The 23,789-nt window shown below is 41.1% G+C and overlaps 1 protein-coding gene across 2 annotated transcripts in view; it reads right to left on the bottom strand.

The window, feature by feature from the left end:
• Nucleotides 1–23,789, bottom strand: part of ANO4 (anoctamin 4) — a 322,747-nt gene that overhangs the window by 20,627 nt on the left and 278,331 nt on the right. For both annotated transcript variants that reach the window (XM_075067279.1, XM_032788584.2), the window contains 8 exons: nt 22,481–22,645; nt 16,581–16,617; nt 14,670–14,781; nt 13,536–13,593; nt 10,902–10,999; nt 7,651–7,793; nt 6,033–6,185; nt 2,727–2,874 (listed from right to left, as the gene is read on the bottom strand). In XM_075067279.1, the coding sequence (XP_074923380.1) occupies nt 2,727–2,874; nt 6,033–6,185; nt 7,651–7,793; nt 10,902–10,999; nt 13,536–13,593; nt 14,670–14,781; nt 16,581–16,617; nt 22,481–22,645 (914 nt within the window). The remainder of the gene's footprint in view (nt 1–2,726; nt 2,875–6,032; nt 6,186–7,650; nt 7,794–10,901; nt 11,000–13,535; nt 13,594–14,669; nt 14,782–16,580; nt 16,618–22,480; nt 22,646–23,789) is intronic.

The following is a 23,789-nucleotide window of genomic DNA, read 5'->3' as shown; positions in this document are numbered from 1 at the left end:
CCAGGCAGGGGCTGAGCAAATAGTTCAGTAACAAGCCTCGGCCCTGGATCAGGGTGGGCAGCAAACAAACAGTTCAGGGCTCACTCAGGCCCTCAGGCAGGGGCTGAGCACAGAGTTCAATAGGAAGCCCAGGCCCTGGGTCAGGGCGGGGCGGCAAACAAACAGTTCAAGAGCAAAACCCAGGCTCCTGATCCTGAGCGTCGGGGCGAGGGGGGAGACTGCCACCCACGAGTTGAGTGGCAGGGGGGACACAGGCTCGCCACTCCACTGCGTCCCAGCCCGGGGCCCTGACAGTGGCAGGCAACCTGCTGCTGTGTCAGTGGGGATCCTGGCCGCAACACACTGACATCAGCTCTGGGTGTGCCACAGCCCGACAAGAGTCGGCTGCCCCCGGGCTACATCCGACCTCCCCCTCTAGCAGTACCTGCGTCTGTCGGTGTCTTCCATGGCATCAAGCACCATGGGCTCCTCTGGATACTCCGTGAGCGGTAAGGTGGGCAGCTGTTCTGGGTCCCTTCTCCCCGGTAGACTTACTGGCTTCTCCAGCATCTGGTTGGCGTCCAGCCTCAACGGGTATGGCCAGTCCTCTAGGCGGTCACAGGTGGCAGGAGTCTCCCCAGCAGGAGCTAGGGCACCAGTGTCCGGCCTCTCTGGTGGCCAGGCAGCTTCTGAGCCCTGGGGTTGGGCTTTTATACTTCCTGTCCTGCACCTTGAGCTCTGGGGGGCAGGTGCTGGCTCCAGTGGCTCTGTCCACTTTGGCATCCGGAGGGACTCGTCCCTCTCTGGGGTGGCTGGGAACCAGACCGCCTCGCTAGAGGCCAATTTCCTAATTTAGGCTGTGCCTTAGATCATCATTATTAGGGTTGAGAATTATCAAACAAGTCAGTTCACATCTCTCCAAGTAATTGTTTTGGATTGTTTGGCAACAGACTAAGGTGGTTCTTGTTTGGAAGGTTTTTTCCCAACCAGTAAAACTCGTTGTTTATTTTTCAAATGTAAGCTTAAATTCTGTGGGAAATTGTGTCTCCATCAGATTAGTACCTGAATAGAGTTCCAGCTGGCTATGGCTCAAGACCTACACTTAAAGCAGCTATAGAGCTGAAATTAATTACAATGTTTTCTTTCGCATCCTGCACGATTTTTCTGATGCGTTCCCTCACCAAACTCTTAAGATATCCTGTGGTGCCCTTGAACTTAGGGAACTATCTATTCCTGTAGAATTTAAGAATAGTTTTCTACTATCTTGATGGCAATGTACTAACTACATATGCAATATTGCCATAGAAAGGCATTAGCCAAGTTGGTCTCTTCTGAGGAATTAGATTTGATCTTTTACGTTATTTAGTGTATTGCTGGAAAACTGTGTGAAAGGCTTTAAAATACAGCAGTTTAAGATCTGATTCCTTAAGCCAGGCCAATGTCTCTAAACAGAACTAATTTGAAAGCAAGTGCACTATCTTGTCTTCCTTATCAAATGTAATTTCAAAATGCATTTTCTGGGACTGTGGTATGAAAGAAATTAAGAAAGCAGAAAAAAAAGCTGACACCATTTAAATGCTCTATGAGTAAACACAATGGCAGCATGGGGAGGCATATGCCCACCAATGATCATCATCAGACCTGAAAGATTTTCTACAACTCTCTCTGGAAACAGACAGAACAATTTTTCCAGCATCTATGAAAATGCTAAATCCTTAACTGTATAATGAGTTAAGTAGCATTGCCAATCATGAACTGTCTCCATTGGTGTGAATAGACTACACTGGCATCCAAAATATGGCTAAAAGCAACAACAAAAAGAATCCCCTTCTCTGTATCTGGGAGGGAAAATAAAGCTATGAAGTGGAATATTTATATCTGATAGGAGATGCAAGCTAACTGTTGCTACGTATTGCTTAGCTTGCTTAGTTTATTGCTTTTAGTGTAATGCAGCACTTATTGCCAGAGTGGCTAGAGGCTTATGAGCAAATTTTGAACATTTGGGGTTCCGCTGGGTTGGGTGAAACCAATGATTTCATTCAAGGTTTCCCCCCACCATCCCCACTGTAGCACACTAGATTTTAGAAGATGCCATTCAAATTAAATTATGCCCAGTTGCAGGGCAATAGCGCACACACTATTGTAATTTAGTGTTTATCAACACTGGAATGAAAATGCACAGGAATAGCGTGGACTTAATTCAGGACTGCCTCTCAAAAGCCCTAATATAAGAGCACTGTCTTTTTAAAAAGCAATCCAGATGTTATTTTGCTCAGTAATTATAGTTTGCCTGCTGAAGCTGGAGTTGCCTCTTCTGATTAGACTCTGCACTTTTCTTGGATTAATACTTGTAAAATCCTACATCAGCAGAAAGAGGTTTAGTGAATAAGCTACACATGATAGCCCAGCTCCTCAGCTGGTGAAAATAGTATTGCTTCTTTGACTACACATTTACAAGGTACACCAGCTAGTGATCTGGGCCAATATATTGATTATGATCATAACATGTTATTGTAGCCACTGAACCTTCTATAACTGATCCAGAACTTTTCCACTGAGTTAAGATCATAAATCCCAGCTACTCACAGACTGTATTATTGAGTCTCAAAGTATTATTTACTGTGGTAGTGCAATCTGGAGTACATTCTTGTTAGTGGAATCTGTAAATATGGAGACAGTAATGCTATTTATGTTTCAAGGAAATAGAGATTTTCATGCACATTAACATTTTCCTAAAGAAAGCCTACTTTTGTCCAGCTTCTCCTTGGCCTGCACAAGGTCCATATTTGTAAGCATAAACGAGTCGAGGGATGAAATCTGAAGTCACAGCTACAACAAATGCATTTGTGATAACAGAAAGAATTCCAATGCCTTCCAGAATTCCATACCAGATTCCTATCCAATATAGAAAACGTTTCATTAGTTTCAGGGAAGACAATTATCAAAGTAGTTTAAATATTGCATGCAACTGTGCCTGGGAATTCTTGGCTTTTCCTATCTCAGTCAGTTAGCACATTCCTTTCTGAGCCATGCAAGCATCAACATGTGTATTTGAATATAAGGAGACATGTGGGTCTAGCACTAGATAATGTCACAGCTGGATTATTTCCTGAGGAAGCAATGGTGCTTGCAATGATATGCAGGCTGCCAGTATGAACCCATCATTACATGATACTAGACTGCAGGGGCTGGCAATCTCTGGCAGGCAGCTCGCCAGGGTGAGCACTCTGGGGGGCCGGGCCAGTTTGTTTACCTGCTGCATTGGCAGGTTCGCCGTTCCAGGCCAATGGGGGTGGCAGGAACCCAAGGCCAGCATATCCCTCACCCCCGCTGCTTCCCACCGCCCCCATTGGCCTGGGACGGCGAACCATGGCCAGTGGGAGCCGCGATTGGCCGATCCTGCCGACGCAGCAGGTAAACAAACTGACCCGGCCCGCCAGGTGCTTGCCCTGGCAGGCCGCGTGCCAGAGGTTGCTGACCCCTGTACTAGAGTGAGGTCTTCCAATTGGTGAGCAGGCAAAATGCCATGCCAGCAAATGAGCATGAATATAGCTAGCCAAGCCACCATGTATGTTCATCATGCATGAATGGTAGGGCATGAATCTTAGCCAAGAACATTGATATAGTTGTTCTTCCTGAGGTTCCATGCCTACGATGGAAGAGAGCTGTCATTGCTTATCCGGCTTTAAAATACTTTTACAAAGTAGCAAAAATCAAAGCACTCCTGCACTGTGAGTGCCTTTTATCTTCTCTAATGTTCATAGTTTCATTAAGAGGGCTGTGCACACAGTGAAAGTCATTAGGAGAACTTTCATGGAACTTAATAAGACAAGACTGAAGGTTTCTTTTTTTTTTTTTTTTTAAAGTTTGATCCATTATAGTGCAAAAAAAAAGTGTTTCTTCTTTGGGCAAGAGTCTTTGTTAAACTACAGTAATTAATAAGTTATGTGTATGAAAGTTGAATAAAACTGTGAAGCTGGTACAAGAAAGTGGTTGAAATACTTCATTCAGACCCTTTGTTACTCTTGAGCTGACAGATGGGAATCAAAGAAGAAAAGTGTATGATGTAAAGAACTCACCTATGTTTAACACTTATGATTGTTTTGGTTAGGGATGATGGGAAAATATTTACGATTAATAAAAACCATGGACCAAACCATTACTAGAGGTACACACCAGTACAATATTCCCCAAAAGATAATGAGACAATCCAAGAATTCTTGGATTCTACACTGAAATCTGTAGAAGACTATTTGTCTTAGGCAACCTGATTTAAGAAAGCATCTGAAACTTTAAATGCTATGAGTACAATTTTGCTTATCCATTATTAGAAAACCACCCCTACCAAGCAACTGGTGACTTACATTCCTTTCCTGTCACTTAGGACAGGTTTCACAATCTTTCACATTGAAGATAGAGCACTCAAAAAACCAGAGTCCCATACCTTTACCCAAGCTTAGTTACATCTTACTTTGCTAGCAGTCCCACTGAAGCCAACTGTTCCTAGAGGCCCTGATTCAGCAAAACACTTGAGCACATGCTGAAATACTTTGCTGAATTGGGATTGGAATAAGGTGATATTCACTATGAATAAGGGGGTCAGAATCTGGTCCCAAATGGATGTTTCCTAAATCACTATTATTCAAATTACTTTTTAAAATGATAAACATGATGGAATTGTAAGAATGTGAAAAGATCATGTTTTATTATTATTTTTTATTACCATCAGCCAGCTAGAGACTAGCCACTCTGAGGAGATTTAGCCAGTAGGTGGAGTCCCCTATCCTTTAGTCCAGGGGTGGGCAAACTACGGCCCATGGGCCACATCCAGCTCGCGGGACCATCCTGCCTAGCCTCCAAGCTCCTGGCCCAGGAGGCTAGCCCCTGGCCTCTCCCCTGCTGTTCTCCCACCCCCAGAGCCTCAGCTCGCTCACTCTGCCGCTGGCACAATGCCCTGGGAGGTGGGGCTGCGAGCTGCTGGGGCAGCGCAGCTGCATTGCCCAGCCTGACCTGGTCTCTGTGCTGTGTGGTGGCAGTGGCGGCAGTGTGGCCTGGCTCTAGCCGGGCGGTGTGGCTGTAGCACTGCCAGCCACCGTGTTCCAAGCAGCGTGGTAAGAGACTAGGGAGCAGGGGGGGTTGATAGAGGGCAGAGGAGTTGGAGTGATGGTCAGGGGGCAGGGGTGTGGATGGTGGTCAGGAGGGAAATGGAGTTGAATGGGGGAAGCAGTCCTGGGGGGCAGTCAGGAAGGAGCCGGGTTGGATGTGGCAGCAGGGGGAAGTCAGGGGCAGGAGTTCTGGGGGCAGTCAGGGGACAGGGAGCAAGGGTGTCTGGATGGGGTAGGGGTCTCAGAGGGGCCGTCAGAGAACAGGGGGGTTGGATGGGGCAGGAGTCCTGGGGGGGAAGGGGGAGATTTGAGAGGAGGTCCAGGCCATGACCCTCTCCCCTAACCGGCCCTCCATACAATTTACGGAACCCGATGCGGCCCTAAGGCCAAAAAGTTTGCCCACCTCTGCTTTAGTCAGTCCTGGAAAGTTTGCAATATTCTCAGCACTTCAAAGACCTTTGTAGACATGAGTCTAGTTTTCTCAAACAGGCAAAGGGAAAACTACTTTTGGCTGTATGAGTAGAAACTGTGCGAAGCTTCTCCGAGATGGAAATTACTTCAATTTGCATCATTTTAAAAAATTTCTCTAACTCACTATTATATTCAAAGTGAGCAGCTGCGTGTACTACTGAGAAAGTGCATCCACCAAAAGAAAACCCAGCAGAGATCACTGAACACTTAGTTTAAAAATCTGGACTGCTAAGTCATCCACCAAGTCATTAAAAACCTATTTTCCAATTTGGATTATTAGGTGATAAAAATAAACCAGTGTTGAATGTTTACACCTTTTGTTTTTAGGAGCCAAGATTGTGCATTATTTTATATAATGAGAAAGAGGATGGGAGTCAAAGGTAAAGCCATTAATGATTTGTAGCTTTAATTTAAAGTCATTGGGTTCACCAAATGATCAGTGCTTTGTCTTTAAAAGGAGACACATAAGCAGCTCACCTATATCTTTGGCTCTTGAGGCTAATGGCCGTCTCCACTGTGTGACAAATTTGTATGCATCAAGCCGGATTTCAATAATATTGTTAAGTAAGGCCAGAAGTGGTGCCAGTGGAAAAGCTGCCACAAAGATGGTTGTGAATCCAAACTGAAGAACTGGGAAAAGAAATAAAAGGTTAGTATTTTCAATACTGTATTTGCTTTCAAGATCTTATCCAAAATGCCAGGCTACTGAGATGCCATGTAGCTAGTAAACTTGCTCACTATGAAGTACCATATTATCACTCTGTGATGCTAGTGGTATCAATAGGGCAATTCTTTTTCCAAAAGTTCAACACTAGGGTGAGAGAACAAATGATTTAATCTCCTGAGAGCTCTGAGAACCATATCTGTGCTCTTTGCTATTGAGACACAAAAGCTTTTTTTTAGAGCTGTTTTGTGATCTAACTGATTTTATTTTATTTATTTATTTTTTTAAACTTCAGCACCTCCAAAATTAGGCCACTTCTATTTAGGTGTCTACATTTTGAAAACATTGATGCAACAGAGTGTAGGGAGTTAACAGGTGAGCCTGCATCCTGACACTCACTAGTTCCACAAGAAGAAGCTGATTAGGGTAATTAAAGGTAATTAGCTAAGCAAACAGGTGGTCTGGGGGAACTAATAAGCCAATTAGCCCAATCAGCTCAAGACTGATAAGGAGGCATAGAAAGGAGAAGTAACAGGGCAAGCTGAATCCAGCCTCACAGATGCTTTAGGGAAGGAAGACCTCAGCTTCTTTCAGGTCCTGAGGGCCTAAAGCACAGAGGCTATTGTAACTAGTACTGTTGCATGGGTTTGTAAAGTTGTTGGTGGAAGGAACTCAGATAAATGGCATAGTGGATACACAATCAATAAAAGTCTGAGCCGTTTTCTGTGGCACAAAAAGGCAAGAGCAGAGCAGGCCTTTCTACAGTTGACATAACTGTTTAGGGCCTGTTTCTCAGAGTAGCTGATCTCACACAGCTCTCCTTAATTTCAGTGGAATAGCACCAGTCAAGAGAGGGCTCTATCCACTACATGTGCAATTCAGTCAAGTAAGGCAAAAGTCCTTTGCCTTTCATTCATTTTATGTTTGGTTCCCGCGAGAGAAAGCAGTGTTTCTTAGAAGCAATCAATTTTGTAAATATTAGTTAGTAAATATACCCCATCATACAGTCACATGCTAGATATCTGAAAAGTAAGTGCTTTGACATGAAGACCTTATCGGGGTTCAGTAGAATTTGCTTTATAAGGAATAATGACAAGAAATTATACAGTTGAGGGAATAAGAATTCTGAGGCTGCAATTTAGAGAATATCCCTCTTTCCATGAAGTCAGCTAAGCAGATAAAACATTTCACAAATGGGAGTTTAGTACATCAGATGTGGCACTATAAGAAATATTGCCTGGGTTTGGTTAACATTTTACTCCCATTCCTCACCTGACCTGTGATAATGGAAATCATTCTGCAGTCTCTTTAGTTTCAGACAGCAGTACTTTGAAGTTTTTAAATGAACAATTCAGCCCTCTGGGCTTTAAAAAAAAAACAAAAAATTGTTTTAAAATCTAGCATAAGAGTAAAATCAGAACGTTTTCCTACTCATTTCTAGGTATTCATCAAAGAGTCCATAAGCATTCATAGGCTGAAGATTGTAGTCCTTTTCCCACTGTGGGAAGCTTGTTTTTCTCTGTGAGCCATGTTCTTGATGTAATTTTCTCCTGGTCCACCAGTTCTGAATTAACCTGCATATTCAAATAAATTGTGAACACCCATTTATTGGTTATTCAGGATTTTAAATTAGAAGCTTTAACACCGGCTAAGTAACTACATAGAAATTTACTGTGCATGTGCAAACTGCAGGTGGAAGAATCTTAGTATGGGGCTGAATCTATTATTGGCTACCAAGTCCCAATTAGCAACAGAGGTATGTGAGATTCTGAAGACACATGGGACCACCCCTTTATCTATTCCATTCTCTGAGCGTTAGCTGTATTAGAGGACCGATTAGCAAGTTTTGTTTGATTACTTATTAATAATGAGAGAGAGAGAGGCTGGGCTGGACTAGACAATGTATTTTGTAAAGTCAATGTATCAATGTATGAGAGCATTTGATATCAGTAACAGATGTGGCTGGTAGCACAGAATACTATCCTTTATCCCTAAAATGGGGAAAAGTTCCTGGATTGTCCATCAGATACAGATGTTCGTCCCTGCCTAGAATGGCAAATTGCTCGAGTCAATCAGAGCTAAGAAGGGAGATGTATGGTTCTTTTTGAATGGAAATGTGTCCTCTGGAACTGAATGTTCAGTAATAGAATGGGCAGAAACAAGTGGGCAGGCTAATGATTGTGGACATACTGTTGTCACTGGAATAGCAGTTGATGTAAAAAGTTAAAACAGGGTAGTCTGGCTTGCATCTGTACATATGCTTTGTTTTCTCTTTAAAAGTAAGTTCCTGTCCCCCAACCAATCAATAATTTATACATAATTTCCTAATGATTTGCACATTTATTCTGAAATATGACTTCTCCAGTACATGGGATTGAGTTTGGGACAAGGGAACAGAACTGACTTACGCTTTTAGATCAGCTAGAAATCTTCAGCTGAAGATTTGACTTCAGTTTTGAATGTGACAGTCTCTCTGTCACTTCACTAACTTCACTAATAGTTCCCCAAACTATTCTGGGTCTTTCCACCATTTCCTTGTGCTGTCCCTCCCCCTCAATCCCACCACACATTGCTGATGTTAGCTTGGGAAAACTCCACACGGATCATGCTGAGCTTCTGCAAAGAGTGATCTTCAGATAAAGCTGAAGCATCACTTGAGCTTCATGCCTTCGCCTTGATTGTGTGTGTCAAAGCATGTAACCATTACAGCATAAACTGGTTATCCTCCAGGCCCCCTAGAATTCTGCAGCATGTCAGTGCCACTCTCTGTTGTCTGGTTCCTAAAGCTCTCTGACAGAAATAGCAGAAAAATTCAAAACCCAAGTTAATGTGTCACACCTCAGTGAGAGTCATGACAGGCTACTTTCCAGTTCCCATTATAAAAATCATATAGAAACAAGAATTTTTGCAAGAGGCCCTGACTCACCCAGATTTCCTCCAAGGGCTCTGAGGGAGCACATGCTGGAGTGGGAGCTCTCTGGCACCTGACTCCTCTCATTGGTGAGCGCCCTTCGGGGATGCTTCCACCTCCATCAGCCCTAGCACAATGGCTGCATTGCCTGTAGCTGTAGCTGGCCTCTGTACAGAAGGGGCAGAGGATCTTCCCTGAACCCTTTGGGAACCCAAGCAGGGCCAGACACAATTTGGCATTTAAAACTCCTAGCTAGGCTGTTTGGCAGAAAAAGGAGAGGTTCATGTCTGCTGGGGATTCACGGGGATAGAGGGAGGGAGCAGTGGCACTAGAGACTGAATGCCTCTGTCCCTGGAACAGGTACCAGCTGTGCAAACTCCTCACACTGCCTCAACTTTGTGCTGGAACCCTAAAGTGGAGGCACCAACTTTATGTCAAACAGACACTACTGGAACAGCTTGTATAGTGGGGGTGCTGAGAGCCATTGAACCAAACTGTAAACCCCGTATATGATGGAAACCACTTAAAGCCCAGGGGAGTTGTAGCACCCCGCCCCCCCAAACCTCTAGTTCCAGCATCTGTGCATTACTTCTATTAAATCTCCCACCCTTTTAAACTGATCTCTTCCCATCTCCAGCTCGCCTCTTCTGTGATCTCCCTCTCGGCTTTTCATTAGGTTTCAAGATGCTTGTTAATGGGTGCCAGAAAGATTGAACTAGAGTGTTAAAAACTGACAAAAGAAGCAGGGAGTGGAAAGAGAAGCAACAAAGTTGCTGCTGTTTTTTCTAACTACAGTAATTCCTCAAATTAGGGCTGAATGTGACTGTTTGCTACAGCATCGTGGCATGCTGAGGAGGAGAGAAGTGTGAAACAGAAGGAAAGAAGAGAGCACTCAACACCTTGCTTGCCAAGTAAGTAGTGTTTTGGGGCAATTTACTCAAAAGTCTACATGGTTCTGTTTAGCAAGGGCTAAGGCTGCTTAAAAGAATTGCTGTGAATGTGATGTGGCTTCTGTAGCCCCAGAGACTGAAATCTCCGTTAGGTTGCACTAACCCTGCTGTGGTTTCTGCAGCAAGGCAAATTGATGTGAACAATGGTACTTTGCAAGGGTACAAATATTTACAGTGCTGATTTCCCTCACTTGCTAATTTGCCCCCAGTGGCCTGCCACTCCACTGATCTGTATTTCCAATTGTCTATAGCAATCCATTAAATATTAAACCCATGCACCATTAAATGAAATAACAGTAGTCCCTTTTAGCTTGAACAAAGCCTAGTGTTACTGTATACATTGTCAGTAAAACGTGGTCAGGTCAGTAAGTTTGTCTACTTGCACATTTCTGATTGCCTATGTGCAAGCAGTTCACTTTTTCTGGCTCACACCTCTCCCTGCAGGTATCCTATGTCATCCAACAAGAAGAAATCTAACTAGAACTTAATGGTATAGACTAAAAAGCATGTATCCAACATTTCAGCGTAGGGAATAGAGCAGTGGTACAGAAACAGATTTTTTTTAAATTGGAAAGTACCACAACTTCAGAAAATGAAATAGTTTCTAATAATGTGTATATATATTTATATTATTTTCATTTCTGTAGACTTTGTTCTATGTAAATAACACTATCTGGAAATATCTGAGAAGTTCTCCACTGTGTTTGTGTGATACTATAATTACTGTTGTATTCTTCTCCTATTTAAGAAAATTAGAAGGTAATAATGAAAATAATATTTTTCTGGTGACCTTTGTAAAGGTAGGCAGTATATTTACTTACGGGTAGCCCAGTTCCATGAAATTATTCCAGGTCTGCTTTAGCACCATTATAATACCCATTTGCATACAGAGATCAATAAGGCATCCACTAGGGTGGCACTGCAGAGTAAATAAAAAATTGAGCGGTTTAAAGAAACAGAAATAATTCTTATTCATTTCTTCAACTCCAAAAGATTAAATGAATGTATGGTAATTTATAAAACTTTTAAAGGAACTTTCAATTTTACTATTTTAATGTAAACCCAAAGGAGAAGGTAAGTCACATCACTAGTCCTTTAAGTCCAGTCTCTAGCATCCTGCTTGGCTAGAACCAGATGCTTAGGATGAAGGCAACCCAGTGGCCACAATAGCCCACAGTGTAATTCTGTATGGGTCTGATGGAAAGCCTATAAGAATAGGAGTTTTTCTACGGACTTCAGTAGGTTTTGGATCAGGCAGCATATGTTGTAAGGAATGGGGATGAAATTCCTGTTTAGACCTCAGGCAGTTAGTTTACTCCTAAAATGCAGTATTTGTACATTTATTTGACCCAATGGATCCCTTAAAGTTATTGTCTTGTTAGGAGATATTTAAGACTCTGGATATCAAATGTCGTCTTGCCATTTTTTCTTCCTGGTTCAATCTGGAGTGATTTGGGTTTGACTTGGGCTGAATGCTCAGCTGTTGTAAATTGGTGTAGCTCCATATACTTTAATCAATCATTGTAAGAAGCAGAGAGGTCTGAGAACTCGCTGCACTGATTAGTCCTTACTGTCTTCAGACCAACATTTTGCACCATTGACTATCCTGACATAAACAGGGGTATCAAAGCCGAATCAGTGGACATTGTGCACAGTATTGACAGAACAGAATAATTTCTCTGATACAGAAATAGTCCAGTTTCATTTCAGTAGAGAAAAACTTCACAATAATTCGTATGGTGACCTTCTGATGGGAACTGTTTTCCATTGTACAATGAGCTGACATTTTCCTGTTTATTCTTCTCTATAGACTTCACTGAAGCCTACCTTAAGTCAACATGGTTGGCAAATAGATTTTTTTTTTAAAAATCAACCCCACTCAGCATTGTAAGGAAGTTAAATTAAAGTAAACAGAGAAAGTAGATAATCCCTCTTTTGGTTTAACATCATCTTTACATTTTGACAGGAGCTAGTCACATGAGTAAACTCAGCCCTAGGGTAAGCTGGAGCAACTCTATCAAAGTCAATGGTGTTTCACTTGCTTACAATAGGCCTGAATTTGGCCATTGATTTTGTCCTACTGAGATCCCCTTGTCCAATGTCCTTACCCCTGGTTTCAGTTAAGGGCTGGTCAGAAGTTGTTTTTGATGTATATCTCGATATTATATTCTTACCATGTGTATATAGAATCATAGAACTACAGGGATAGAAGGAACTGCAAGGGTCATCTAGCCTAAATCCTAAATAAGGTCTGTCATAGATATAATTGATATGAATGGGCTCCCTATATTGGAAAGAATAATACTTTTTGCCAGACATTGTCTTTTGCAGCCCAACTTGAGAAAGGCGTTTGCTGAACTATCAAGGAATATATCAGCTAGCTCACTTATTTCAAACACACACACAGGTTTGCTTTGGCTACATTTTGGAGAACATTGACTTTCCATCTGTCCACCTATGACTTTTTTTTGTTCCCTGGACTGTACAGCTGCTCAAATAATAATAAAAAAACTGAGTGAATAAGCAACTTGCATTAAGAACGTTTGTTGTCAATTGTAGGATCACGCTAGTCATTATTCACAAGTATTTGAATAACCTCTATTAAGGCCAGTGGGTGGAGGATCTGGAAGTGATCATGAATTCATTCTGCCAGCATGCAACCCCTGACTCAAGGTTTGCCATTTGTCATTCATGTGTGTCATTCAGCTAAAAAACAGGGACAAAACCATGTGACTTGGGTGATCAAATATTAATGTAAGATACCAACTTATTCACAGGCTGCCAACTGTTTGTTTACAATATCCATCAGCGATTTTTGAATCCTGAATATAGTTACAAAAAATGGAATTGGTTTTTGTATGAATTGCAAATCCAGCCCCCCTCATGCCTCACCATTATATTCTGTAAGCATTGATTACTATTACTTCTGGGAAGCTTGCTTAGTTGCTTTGATTTTTTCTGAGTGGATTTTGTTTGCTTCAAATTCGAGACTTCAGGTCAGTAATGCAATAAGAACTAGACCTCATAATTTTTTAACTGAGTGGAAAAGCGTATTTTAGAGGTGGAAAAGGACCTAGATTCATAGCTTAGTTGATTCATATTGAGGATGAACAATAGAAAGCGTCTGATATTCGTTTCTATGTTTTTTTTAAAAAAAAAATCAAGTTGAGGCCATATATTAATGTCACCCAAATATGATACATAGACCCCAAAAGTTAAGGTTTAAAAAACATGTTATCAGTATGGAAATGTCTTTCTGAAGCAGGTGAAGAGGAATTCAGTCAATGGTGACCTGTCAGAGAGCTCCTGGAAACTCAATGATACATTCAAAATAAACTAAGCAGGCGGCCAGAGTCTGCCCTTGCTCACATCCTGTGCCATCCATGGGCTTCAATCAGATTCTACAACGGATGCAGAATTTGCCTCTAAAAGCCTGAGAGTTACAGAATACTCACCTCTTCCAGTCTCCACCTGTTTATCAGCCTCAAGTAGGCACCAGGGTGTCCTGTAAATCTTCAACATAAGAGCAAACATCAGCTATTTCTTACTAGATCTCTGATCAGAATCTTAGGAAAAAGCTCAACATAGTTGTTTTAACTCCATTTCCCCCAAACAGGATTGATTTAAATATTAAAGATGTAATTATGCAGAATGATTTGAAGGATCGCTAATATCATTTATGTTAAGAGCTAAGCAAACTTTCATCTGTGCTTTAGCTAAATGCCTACATTCTAATACTGGATAGTTCATTCTCTGATCTTCAGCAGGTGGGAAGAGCAGAATATCAAGACTGAGTAACACTGTCAAGAGAATTTTGCTTTGAAGCTCCATTTTGAACTGCTTTAGAATGTGTTATTACTGGCTGGAAAGAGACCATGAAATGCAAAAACCCCGCCTGGTCCACTTCCTTTTGATATAATGAAAAAATCCGTGTCACACTTTCTGTGAATCCAGTGAAAACATGTTTTCACCCAGGGTGCAAATTTTTCACAGTTACACTATGTATTCACTCAAATGATTCGCTCAGATATCCAGATGCAAACAACTCATACTAATGGGTCATTCAGATCTGCTCACATGCCTTTCTGATTTCTGTGGGGAACAAACAGGAACAGACATGCAAAGATTTCTCTTATTTTCAGCAAAAAAGCAAATTCCATCACTTGTAATAATTATGAATTTGCTGCAAACTGGCCAAAGTATACATCATGTGAACCAAAAGTTACTTAGATTTCAGGAGACAGAGATGAAATGACAAAACGTTAAGTTCTTCTTCTATCTGTACAAATTATCCATATAAAAAGCAGAGCAAAGTGACCTGCAAATGTTCTAGCTGAAGACATCAGTTCTCTGCAGTGGAATTTTTAGAACTTAGTATTAAGGAAATGTCTGAGAATGGGAACTGTATATTACATTTCTAACCTTTTTAAAGGAAAATCTAAACTTTAACCTTTTTTCCTTTGCTAACTTGGACTTTGCAATTGAGCAAGCATGACCATATGGGCCCATTTTGTTTCATTAATGGCAATATCATTTTCTTCTTTGCTCTCTATCGCAAGCACAAAGACTGAACAGATACTGATTCTTACCTTCCCAAGAAGAATGCTATATAAAAGGTAGAGCTGTTCAGATTGACAAATTGGAAAAGAAACATTTTCAAAGTGAAGCTATTCTCCCACTCAGACTCAGTTCGAGGCTGCTCTGTGAATAAAGAAAACAGAGTTTGAGAGGTTTAATCAGATTAGCAGTTTTACTACACTGAGGACTGCAGGCACTTTTTAGAGATGGAAAAGCTGCCTGCTGGTCTCAATTTATAAGATGACAGTAGAATTTGTATAAAAAAATAATCCACAGCAAGTGGGTTTGTAAAAACTCTTACCAACCTCATCTGACGTTTTATAGCTGGCTATGCGAGATTACAGATTGTAAGAAATGGTTTGCCAGTTTGCTAGAGGTAACACACACACACATTCAATTTCCTTCATTTGGACAAAAATAGACAACTCCTGGATTCATCCATGTGCTATAAACTCAGCTTCTCTTCTGTTGTTTTCATTTCTGTAGTCTACTACAATTAGATGGCAGAATGCACACTAATATGCGGCATGATATATTCTCAACTTGAAGCGGACTTCACACACAACTGAAAGAAATGCTTTCTTCATGGTTCTTTTTAATTACTTCTATTGCTGTAGCATGCAGGGAACCTCTACAGGCCTCAGGATAGCACTGTACTAGACACTAAACAAACAACTAACAAACACAATCGCTGCTCCAGAGAGCTCACAATCTAGGATTTTGACAAAATGCACTGAAACAGGTGGAAAAATAAGGAAGGAAGGGGGGAGCTTGAGCCACAATATCTGGACCCTTGATTCCCATTCTAAGCAGTGCTCAAGACTAGATTTAAAACAGTCAACACTTCTTGTGCTATATCTGCACAACTGGCCCACTCCTGCAAATGCTTGCCAGTAATGGGCATGGTATTTACCATTCTGAGTAGCCCCATAGACTTCAATAGGAGTAATCACAGTAATACACACTATGGGCCAGATTTTCAGAAGTGCCGAGTGCCCACAATACTAGCTGAAGCTGACAGAAGTTGTGGGTAGGCAACATCTCTGAAAATCAGGCCCTATGGTCAGCATATGCTCAGCTGAGTCCTTAGCATTTAAGATATTTAGGACAGGAATCATGGGCCAGATCTTCAGCAGGTGTAAACTGTCATAGCTCCATGGGCTTCAACTGAGCTCTGACAGGTTACACAAGTTAAGGATCTGGTCTCATGACTTTAATTTGTCTGTAAAGCATCATGCACAGTTATGTAATAAAATAAAAGTTAATACTGAAAACGGAGATTTCCCTTGTCCTCTCCCAGCTGCAGCAGCTCAGATCAGAGCTTCATTTCTATAGTATCTACAAATTAAAGCTCAGCTAGGAATCAGGCTGGATGTAGCTGGGAGAGGACGGGGAAGAGAGCAATTTGCTTGTTATTAGGCAACAATCAGGTTTTAAGGTGAGGCTTGAAATTAAATGTCGTATTGATAGATATTTTGAAAAACTATAAACACAGTTATAAACGTGATTAGAAACACAGTACAATATTTAAAAAACATGCATTATTTTAATCTAGGCAGCATTTTGCAAATATGACAGGGATATTGATTCAGGGAGAAATCCTGCACCTAGTGAAGTCAATGGCAAAACTCCAGTTGGCTTCAATGGAGCTAGGATTTCACACTCAGTATTAACAACGAGGAGTCCTTGTAGCACCTTAGAGACTAACAAATGTATTCGAGCATAAGCTTTCAAAAGCTTATGCCCAAATAAACTTGTTAGTCTCCAAGGTGCCACAAGGACTCCTCATTGTTTTTGCTGCTACAGACTAACACGGCTACCACTCTGAAACTTGACATTCAGTATTTAAAATGAAGCGATAGCTGAAGTATGATCAAAAATCAATAAAATAGTATTCCAGTTTTATATTTATCACCACTTACCTAAATTTGTCAGAAGAAGAGCAACTTTTTCATACAACTGCAACAAATAAGAAACAACTTCTAAAAAATGTGACCAGCTCAGTTTAACATCATTAACAATATAGGTCTGTTTTCTAGGATGAATAACTATTATTCCATTTTAAAACTGAGATTCTGATCATCATTGTTTGGTAAAATTTGTTGGCATTGTGATACTACTAAGTAACACTATTTAGCTCTTATGTGGTGCCTTTCATCCACAGATGCATTTTACAAAGGAGCAGAGTTATTATCCCCTCGTACAGATGTGACGCAGAAAGCTTAAGTAATTTGTCCAAGGTCTGTTACGACAACTGGGTCTACAGATTTACCCTTAATCGTCAATTTAACAAATACTGATGGGAAAAGGTTTAAAAGTGAGAGAGACAGACTGAACTTGTCCAAACAAAAAGGCCGAGTGATATCACTCAAGGACTTTGGTAAGATCATACTTGGTAAACAAGAAAAGTGTGGAACCAAAAATCAGTGAACCAAAATTGGTGTGTCAGTTGGTGGACAAAATAATGGGAGGACAAGCTATTCCGCCCATCACTCCCTTTTTGGGATGCTCAAAGAGACTTTTTGGGGGGGAATTGCGGGGAGACACTGGGTACTGTGTTGCTGGATGATTGAAAGACAAAGAGAAGGGAAGGAGCAAGCTTCACCATCATGGCTGCCACCCCCTCCATTTCCTTAGATCTCAGGACCCAGTGTGACACCAATGGACCTTCTTCTGCCTAATCCTAAGAGATGGCCTAACCTGACCAGGCCAGAGAGCGAGAAGGACCCAGATGACATCACCTCCTCCAATGGCTTTGGCTAAATCCAACACTACCTGGGATGAGAGACTTTGTCAGACACCCACATCCATTCAGCATGCCCTTTCCCTTCTCTGTCTAACTTATTTCTCCTTTTCCTACCTGTCTCCTTCTGCCTGGTAAGGCTCTCCAAGACTATATATTTTGCAACATTGCCGTAAGCTAGTGACCAGAAAGGCATCTAAAGGCAATGCCCTAAACAGCCTGATGCTGGAATGAGTTTGCAGATCTTGGAGGGGCTGATAAAACTGTGTGCTGGGCCTGTTTTCTTCCAACACTGAGGCTGAATATGAGAGTCAACACCAGAAACAGAGGCTGCATTTTTTAATCTTTGGGGTGTGTGTGTGTGTGTCCATCCTGTTTTACCTTCTAGGAAACGGGATCAGACTTTAACAACAGCTCCAGCCATCTCAACTAACTTCTCTTTTTCCCAAAAGGACATTTACTACAATCTTTAAAACCAGCTAACAGACTGTCAAACAAGGGTTTTTCTTTCTTCTCCTTTTAAAGACTCTACAGCTAAAGGGAACAAGCGATGTTGTTAAAGTGACAGCCTCACTTAACACTTTACATTTCAAATGCTTAAACAATTGTGTTTCGTTTTTTTTTCTTTTTCTGTATCTTTAGTAAAAGGACTTTTAATGGGAGCATTTGTCATGGTAGCAAGCAGGCTGACAACTCTGTAAACCTAACCCTGAACCTTGTTTGACACTGTTTAATGTTGGACAGTGAGAGGCTCTTGTTAATACCTTTGACTCTTTGAGCCCCTTATTCCATCTAAATTAAAACAAGTCAGAAACCGGGCAATTGGCAGAGCCAGGAATAAAACCCAGGTTTCTTCATTCCCATACCAATGCCATATTAATTAGGCCATGTGCTCTCCTATACCTGAGTAAAAACACTAATTTTTACCTTGAAAATCTTTGACACTGAAACTGAAAAGTGTGTGGATTTTAATGAAAAGTTTAGCTCTGCATTCCATCTGTAAAAAGTCATTTAATTCTGCAAACGCAAGGGAAATTATGGAAAACTTAACAAGCAAATTAGTCCTAACAAAAACAGACCTTGTCTTTCTCTCTTCGGGAGACAGACATAGGAGCTCAGGGAACATCATTGTTGCCAAATGCATTTCTTTATTCAGAACCACTGATGTTCTTCTAAATCCTTATTGGCACTTGTCTATGATAACAGGAATCATGGTCTCAAATTCCTCTGAATGATTGCTAACTTCTTTAATAGAGAAGCTTTGACATGAGTTAGCATTTATGCAGTGGTGAACATACAATGTAAATACACAGTATTCATTTTTATTATAAAATTAAATCACTGTATCCATGTGCTTCAAATGGTATTACCCCTTCTACTGATCTGGGGCCAGATCCTGCATAGTGTTGAGTGTCCGCAATTCCTATAGACATTAATGAGAGTTGAGGAGACACAACACCTCTTCAAAGAGCTCCCCATCTTTCAGGATTGGGCCCTTAGTTTCCAATTCCTTTTTTTGCAATTTACTTTATAAACTGTTGCTAAGGTTTAGTGAGTTATACACAGACTACATATTAATCCAGTTGTTAGGAACTCAAGTAATTTGAAATTCTGTCATAGCTATTAACAACATTTCTCCTGTAGAGCTTTCTGCCTTGTCTGAAATAAACCGTGGTGACTTGAATCCTATTTTTGATGTAAATAATTGAAAAGCTGGTCTCTTCCCAGTTTTAAAAGTACTTCCCTATGGAGAATATACAAGTGTTAAAGGGCTGTGTGTTTGATACCCTGATCCTGGCACGGAGAGTGCCCATTTACAGATCGTCAATGACCTGTATGTCTGTGTGCGAATATTATATGTTGTTGTTATTCCTCCTGGATCAGACAGACAGTGTTTGCGATTCTGTTAACGATGTTTGGAACAGTTTTTCTGCAACTACAGTTTATTATTACAAATCTCAAAGGGCTTCATTTAGGATCCCATTTTATTCAGGATTCATATTTCCTTGGGCGACATTATTGGTATGAACAGGTTTTACTACCCAAGATGAAGTTTGTGATTGCTCTCAGTGCAGGCTGCATGATTAACTGGGAGACAGTCAGCTTGACTGTCATCGAATCTTGTCAAGATGAATGCGTAACTATATTATCCATCCAGCTCTCAAAGCATCCAACTTAGAAGCTGATTGACCCAGAGCTTTCCCCCATGCTTATATCAGACTAGTTGTGAAATTGTATTAGAATCTTTGGCTGCAGTCCATGTTGTCTTACAGGGATTCCCAGACTGTTCTAAAACATCTTTTGTCTCATCTCACCTCAAGTTCTGTTTATATTAATCTCTCTTTGCTTGCCCCATGTGACTTTTCTTCATTTTTATGTGCTCACAGTTTGTATAGGACTCAACTGTCTGATCGCTTATGGGAGCCAGAAGCTGTTAGTATTTTAGGAGCTCTCCATTAGTTGCCTATTGTAACCCACTGCCTATTGTAATTCAGTGTGGAAAGCAAAAGGTTAAGTTCAAAACCTCACCACCTCTGTAAAAGATGTTTCATGGTCATGCTTTAGTATACTTATGGGATCTTGTTTTCCCTGGTCCTCTCCTTATTGTCCAGTGCACAGACAATATTTATTTCTTGTTAGTAGCTGTAAGGTTTAAGAAGATTTTCTTGCAATACTCCACTTGATATGTCAGAAAAAAAAAATCAACAAGGAACCTATTCATGGCTTTTTCCATTATTTTAATTTTTCCCCCTTAACAGTAGAAGTCTTTGAGAGCTAGAAAGTGTAATCTACTTCTGTTCTGAGTTGTTTCATTGCTGCCTCAGTGCACACATGTTTGGAAGATTGGTGGTGAGTTCTCTGCTGACAGAGGTATAAGCTGACTTATGTTTATTCTTCAGAATGCCTATCACATTATCTAGGCCTACTTAAAAAAATAAAAAATTAAAAGCTACAGATTTTAAACAAAATACATTAAAAAACATTTACAGAGACCTCAAACCAACTTCTCAACTCACTATTGGTCTCTATCCTATCCTTCTCCAATTTCTCAATCAACTCTCCCCTTTCTCTCCCTTGGGAAATGCATGGGAAACCAGACGAATCTTTCAACTTGTCCTAAAGGACACCAAATGCAGGCTTGAGTGTGCAAAGGAGGAGAAGAGAGTTCCTGTGGTGATGGCTTCTCACAGACACTTTGAATGTAAACCAGGGCTATTAGTTTGAATATCTCAGATGACTGCAAATAACTCAGTATCACATAGGAAGTGAAGTGGTCTTTTTAGTAGGCAGCATTTATACATAAATTGGTTGGAATTAACATCTTCTACTTCACACGGAAACTAAGGGCTTGTCTACGCTTACCGGGAGATTGATGCATGGCGATCGATGCATCAGCGATCGATTTTAGTGGGCCTAGTGAAGACTCACTAAATTGACTGCAGATCACTCTCCTGTCGACTCCTGTACTGCACCAGATTGAGAAGAGTCAGGGGAGTCAATGGCAGAGCATCTCCTGTCGACATTGTGTAGTATGGACCCCATGGTAAGTAGATCTAAGCTACATCGACTTGAGTTATGCTATTCAAATTGTGTAGCTTAGATTGACTTTTCCCTGTAGTGTAGACAAGGCCTAATTGAGGAGTCAGTGTAGCTCATGGAGCTAAGGAATAATAGGCTTCCAGCAAGACAATCCACTTACTAAGTGGGGCAAGGCATTCTGAATTAGATGGAATTTTTGGATGGCTTGAAGATGTAGCTGTTTGTGAAGTGTTTGCAACAATACAACCTCGAGGTGGCAATGACATTGGTAACTGGCAACATTTGCATCTGAAGGAAAAGGATGCAACCATCTTGTCAAGAGCAGGTGACAGAAAAACACATCCAACAATCACTGCTACATGGATAGTCAGAAGCACCCGGGAAACCAACAGAACTCTCTCACCTTAGAGGATGGGAAAGCTTGCCCTTTACCTACCCAACCCATTGTGATGTACCCCACTGGAATTTTAACCACCTAGGAACAGATGGCCTAGGAATTCCTTTATCCCAAGCCCAATCAGACTCACAAGCCAGACTTCATCCACCCTCCCAGAATTCTCTCTTAGAATGCAGTGATTGGCATGCTTTTAGCATTAGAAGTAACTGATGGAACAGTTCATAGCCACTCAATGTCAATCCCTCCCTGTGAAGTTTTCAATGCAGGTAAGTGCTCTCATGTAGAAAGAGAGTCTGTATATATCCGTAAAGGGAAAATTCTGCTGTGAATAAGAGAGGAGCAAGTTTGGCCCCTATATTAAAAAAGAACACTAAACTATTTTGTTTAAAAAAGCATGTTTAAAGAATTACTTTCAATTTGCAGACAAATAGAAGAAATAACATGTAGGACAAATTTGAACCAACTAGGCTTGAATATGTTCCTTTAAAATATAATTTGTAGACTTTTTTCAAAATGTATTGTGAATTTTGAAGCCAATTACACAAGTATGGTAAGTACTAAGAGTGAAACCCAACAAGCATCTTCAACTCCCATTTAAGTCAGTAGCAACTGAGGGCATTCAGGAGCATGCAGACTGGGACACATATAGATCAAGTGCCTGTATGCACTTTGCTTTAGATTCTAGCATGGACAGTGGGTGAACCCCACCCCCTGTCTGCCGGAGGGCCGATCTCTGAGCCCGCTCCCCAAGGCCAGAGGAGCCCTGAGCTGCCCCAGCTGTGCTGTGCCTGCCCTCCCAAATCCACAAGCTGCCCGGCAGGAAAAGCAAAAGCTCTTTCCAAAGAACCTGAGCTTTTTGTATGTGACGTATAGGTTCCAGGGTGGCTGAGGAGGCAGTATCTGCGACTCAGTTTTCCAGGTTCATCAATAATCTTTGTGGAGTCCAGGGAGATTGCTGATGAAGGGGGGAAGCTGAGTAGCAGATACCACCTCCTCAGCCACCCTGGAACCTGCATGGTGCATAATAATAAGCAAAAACTTCTTCCGGCGGAAGTCCAGCCCATGCAAACTGCCAAAACCGATAACCCAGCATCCTGGTCTATTATACCCACTGCTTATGGATCCTGGTTATCTCTACTTACCACATTCAGTAGCATGATGATGCAAAAGTTGATGCACACTGCAGTCCCTGTAGTTGCAACCTGAGAGTTATTCCTGATTAAAGCCCACTTAAAGGCAGCAAAAGTGCTGACAGTCACAACACGGTAAATAACAATGCCAAAAACAGCAGCAATCACCACACAGATCTAAAGGGGGTGGGGAAAAACAGAAAAGCCTGAAATTCCTCACAATTGGAATTGATTTCTTTCTGAAATTCTCAAGACTATAAAAATAAACCTATCTTAAAAAAACAAGTCCTGAAACATTCATCATTTTTTCCTGAGAGGGGTTTCATCTGGATTAATATCTAATTTCCCCTCCGTTTCCTATAATATAAAATATACTTGATATCTGATTAAAATCATGTCTACATTTAAACATTCTCTTGAAAAACACAAGTATTTTCTTTTTTTCAGTGTTAGTGAATGGTGCTTGATTGCTAGCCCTGGAAATTAAAGCTTCACCTCACTTACACTGAGTAAAAGTCACCACTCAGGAGAGGGTCAGTACATGGCTTATGGCTCACGTCAGTCATACTTTGAATATTTAAGTGGTACATAGGCTTTTGGTGCTGCCCCTTTGCCTGGGATGAATTTCACCCTGTGTTAAATACTGCACAGGAAGCAACAGAGAGTTTTGTCACATTACCTTAATAAGCTGCTTCACTGGACTATTTTTGAGGGATTATATTTAGGGATGGTAAATTCAATCTCTTTGATAATTTCATCCCTGGCATCTTTGATAATACTTAGAAAAGGTGTCTGATGTAGAAAATTTTGCAGTTGAGCTGAGGTCACTAAGTCAGTTGTGAAATATCATACAGAACAGTTGGGCGTTAAACTGTCATGACCAGCTCATGTTCCTTTTAAGCCAGTCACCTAGAGCTCAAACATTTTGTTATTAGCATGGGTGACTCATCATATCCAGTCTACATTATATACTATTTTTTAGCTACGTTACCATGTAATTAAATTTTCTTGACTAGAAACCAGTCAGGTTTGGTGTGTCCGCATGTATTACTACAACCTGAATGCATTCTTAAAACCTGACAAAAATGTGATACATCATAGTTAATTAGGAAAAACAATCAACACCTCTCCCCTACCCCAGAATATCAAGCCATTTTCACATTCTTTTATTTACAGAATTGATTTAACTGCGGTTGGCATAATCCATATGTAGAGAAGTGTGACAAGGAGGTTGAAGTGTGTGTGAACATGTAGGACCAGTTCGTCTGATCCATTAAAGCTACTCTTTCCACTGTGGAAGCATAGAGCAGCCACAAAGTTA

This window comes from Chelonoidis abingdonii, chromosome 1, assembly GCF_003597395.2.
Source record: "Chelonoidis abingdonii isolate Lonesome George chromosome 1, CheloAbing_2.0, whole genome shotgun sequence".
NCBI lineage: Eukaryota > Metazoa > Chordata > Testudines > Testudinidae > Chelonoidis > Chelonoidis abingdonii.
Note: the sequence above shows the minus strand (reverse complement) of the source record. Positions and strands in the feature narration are given on the sequence as shown.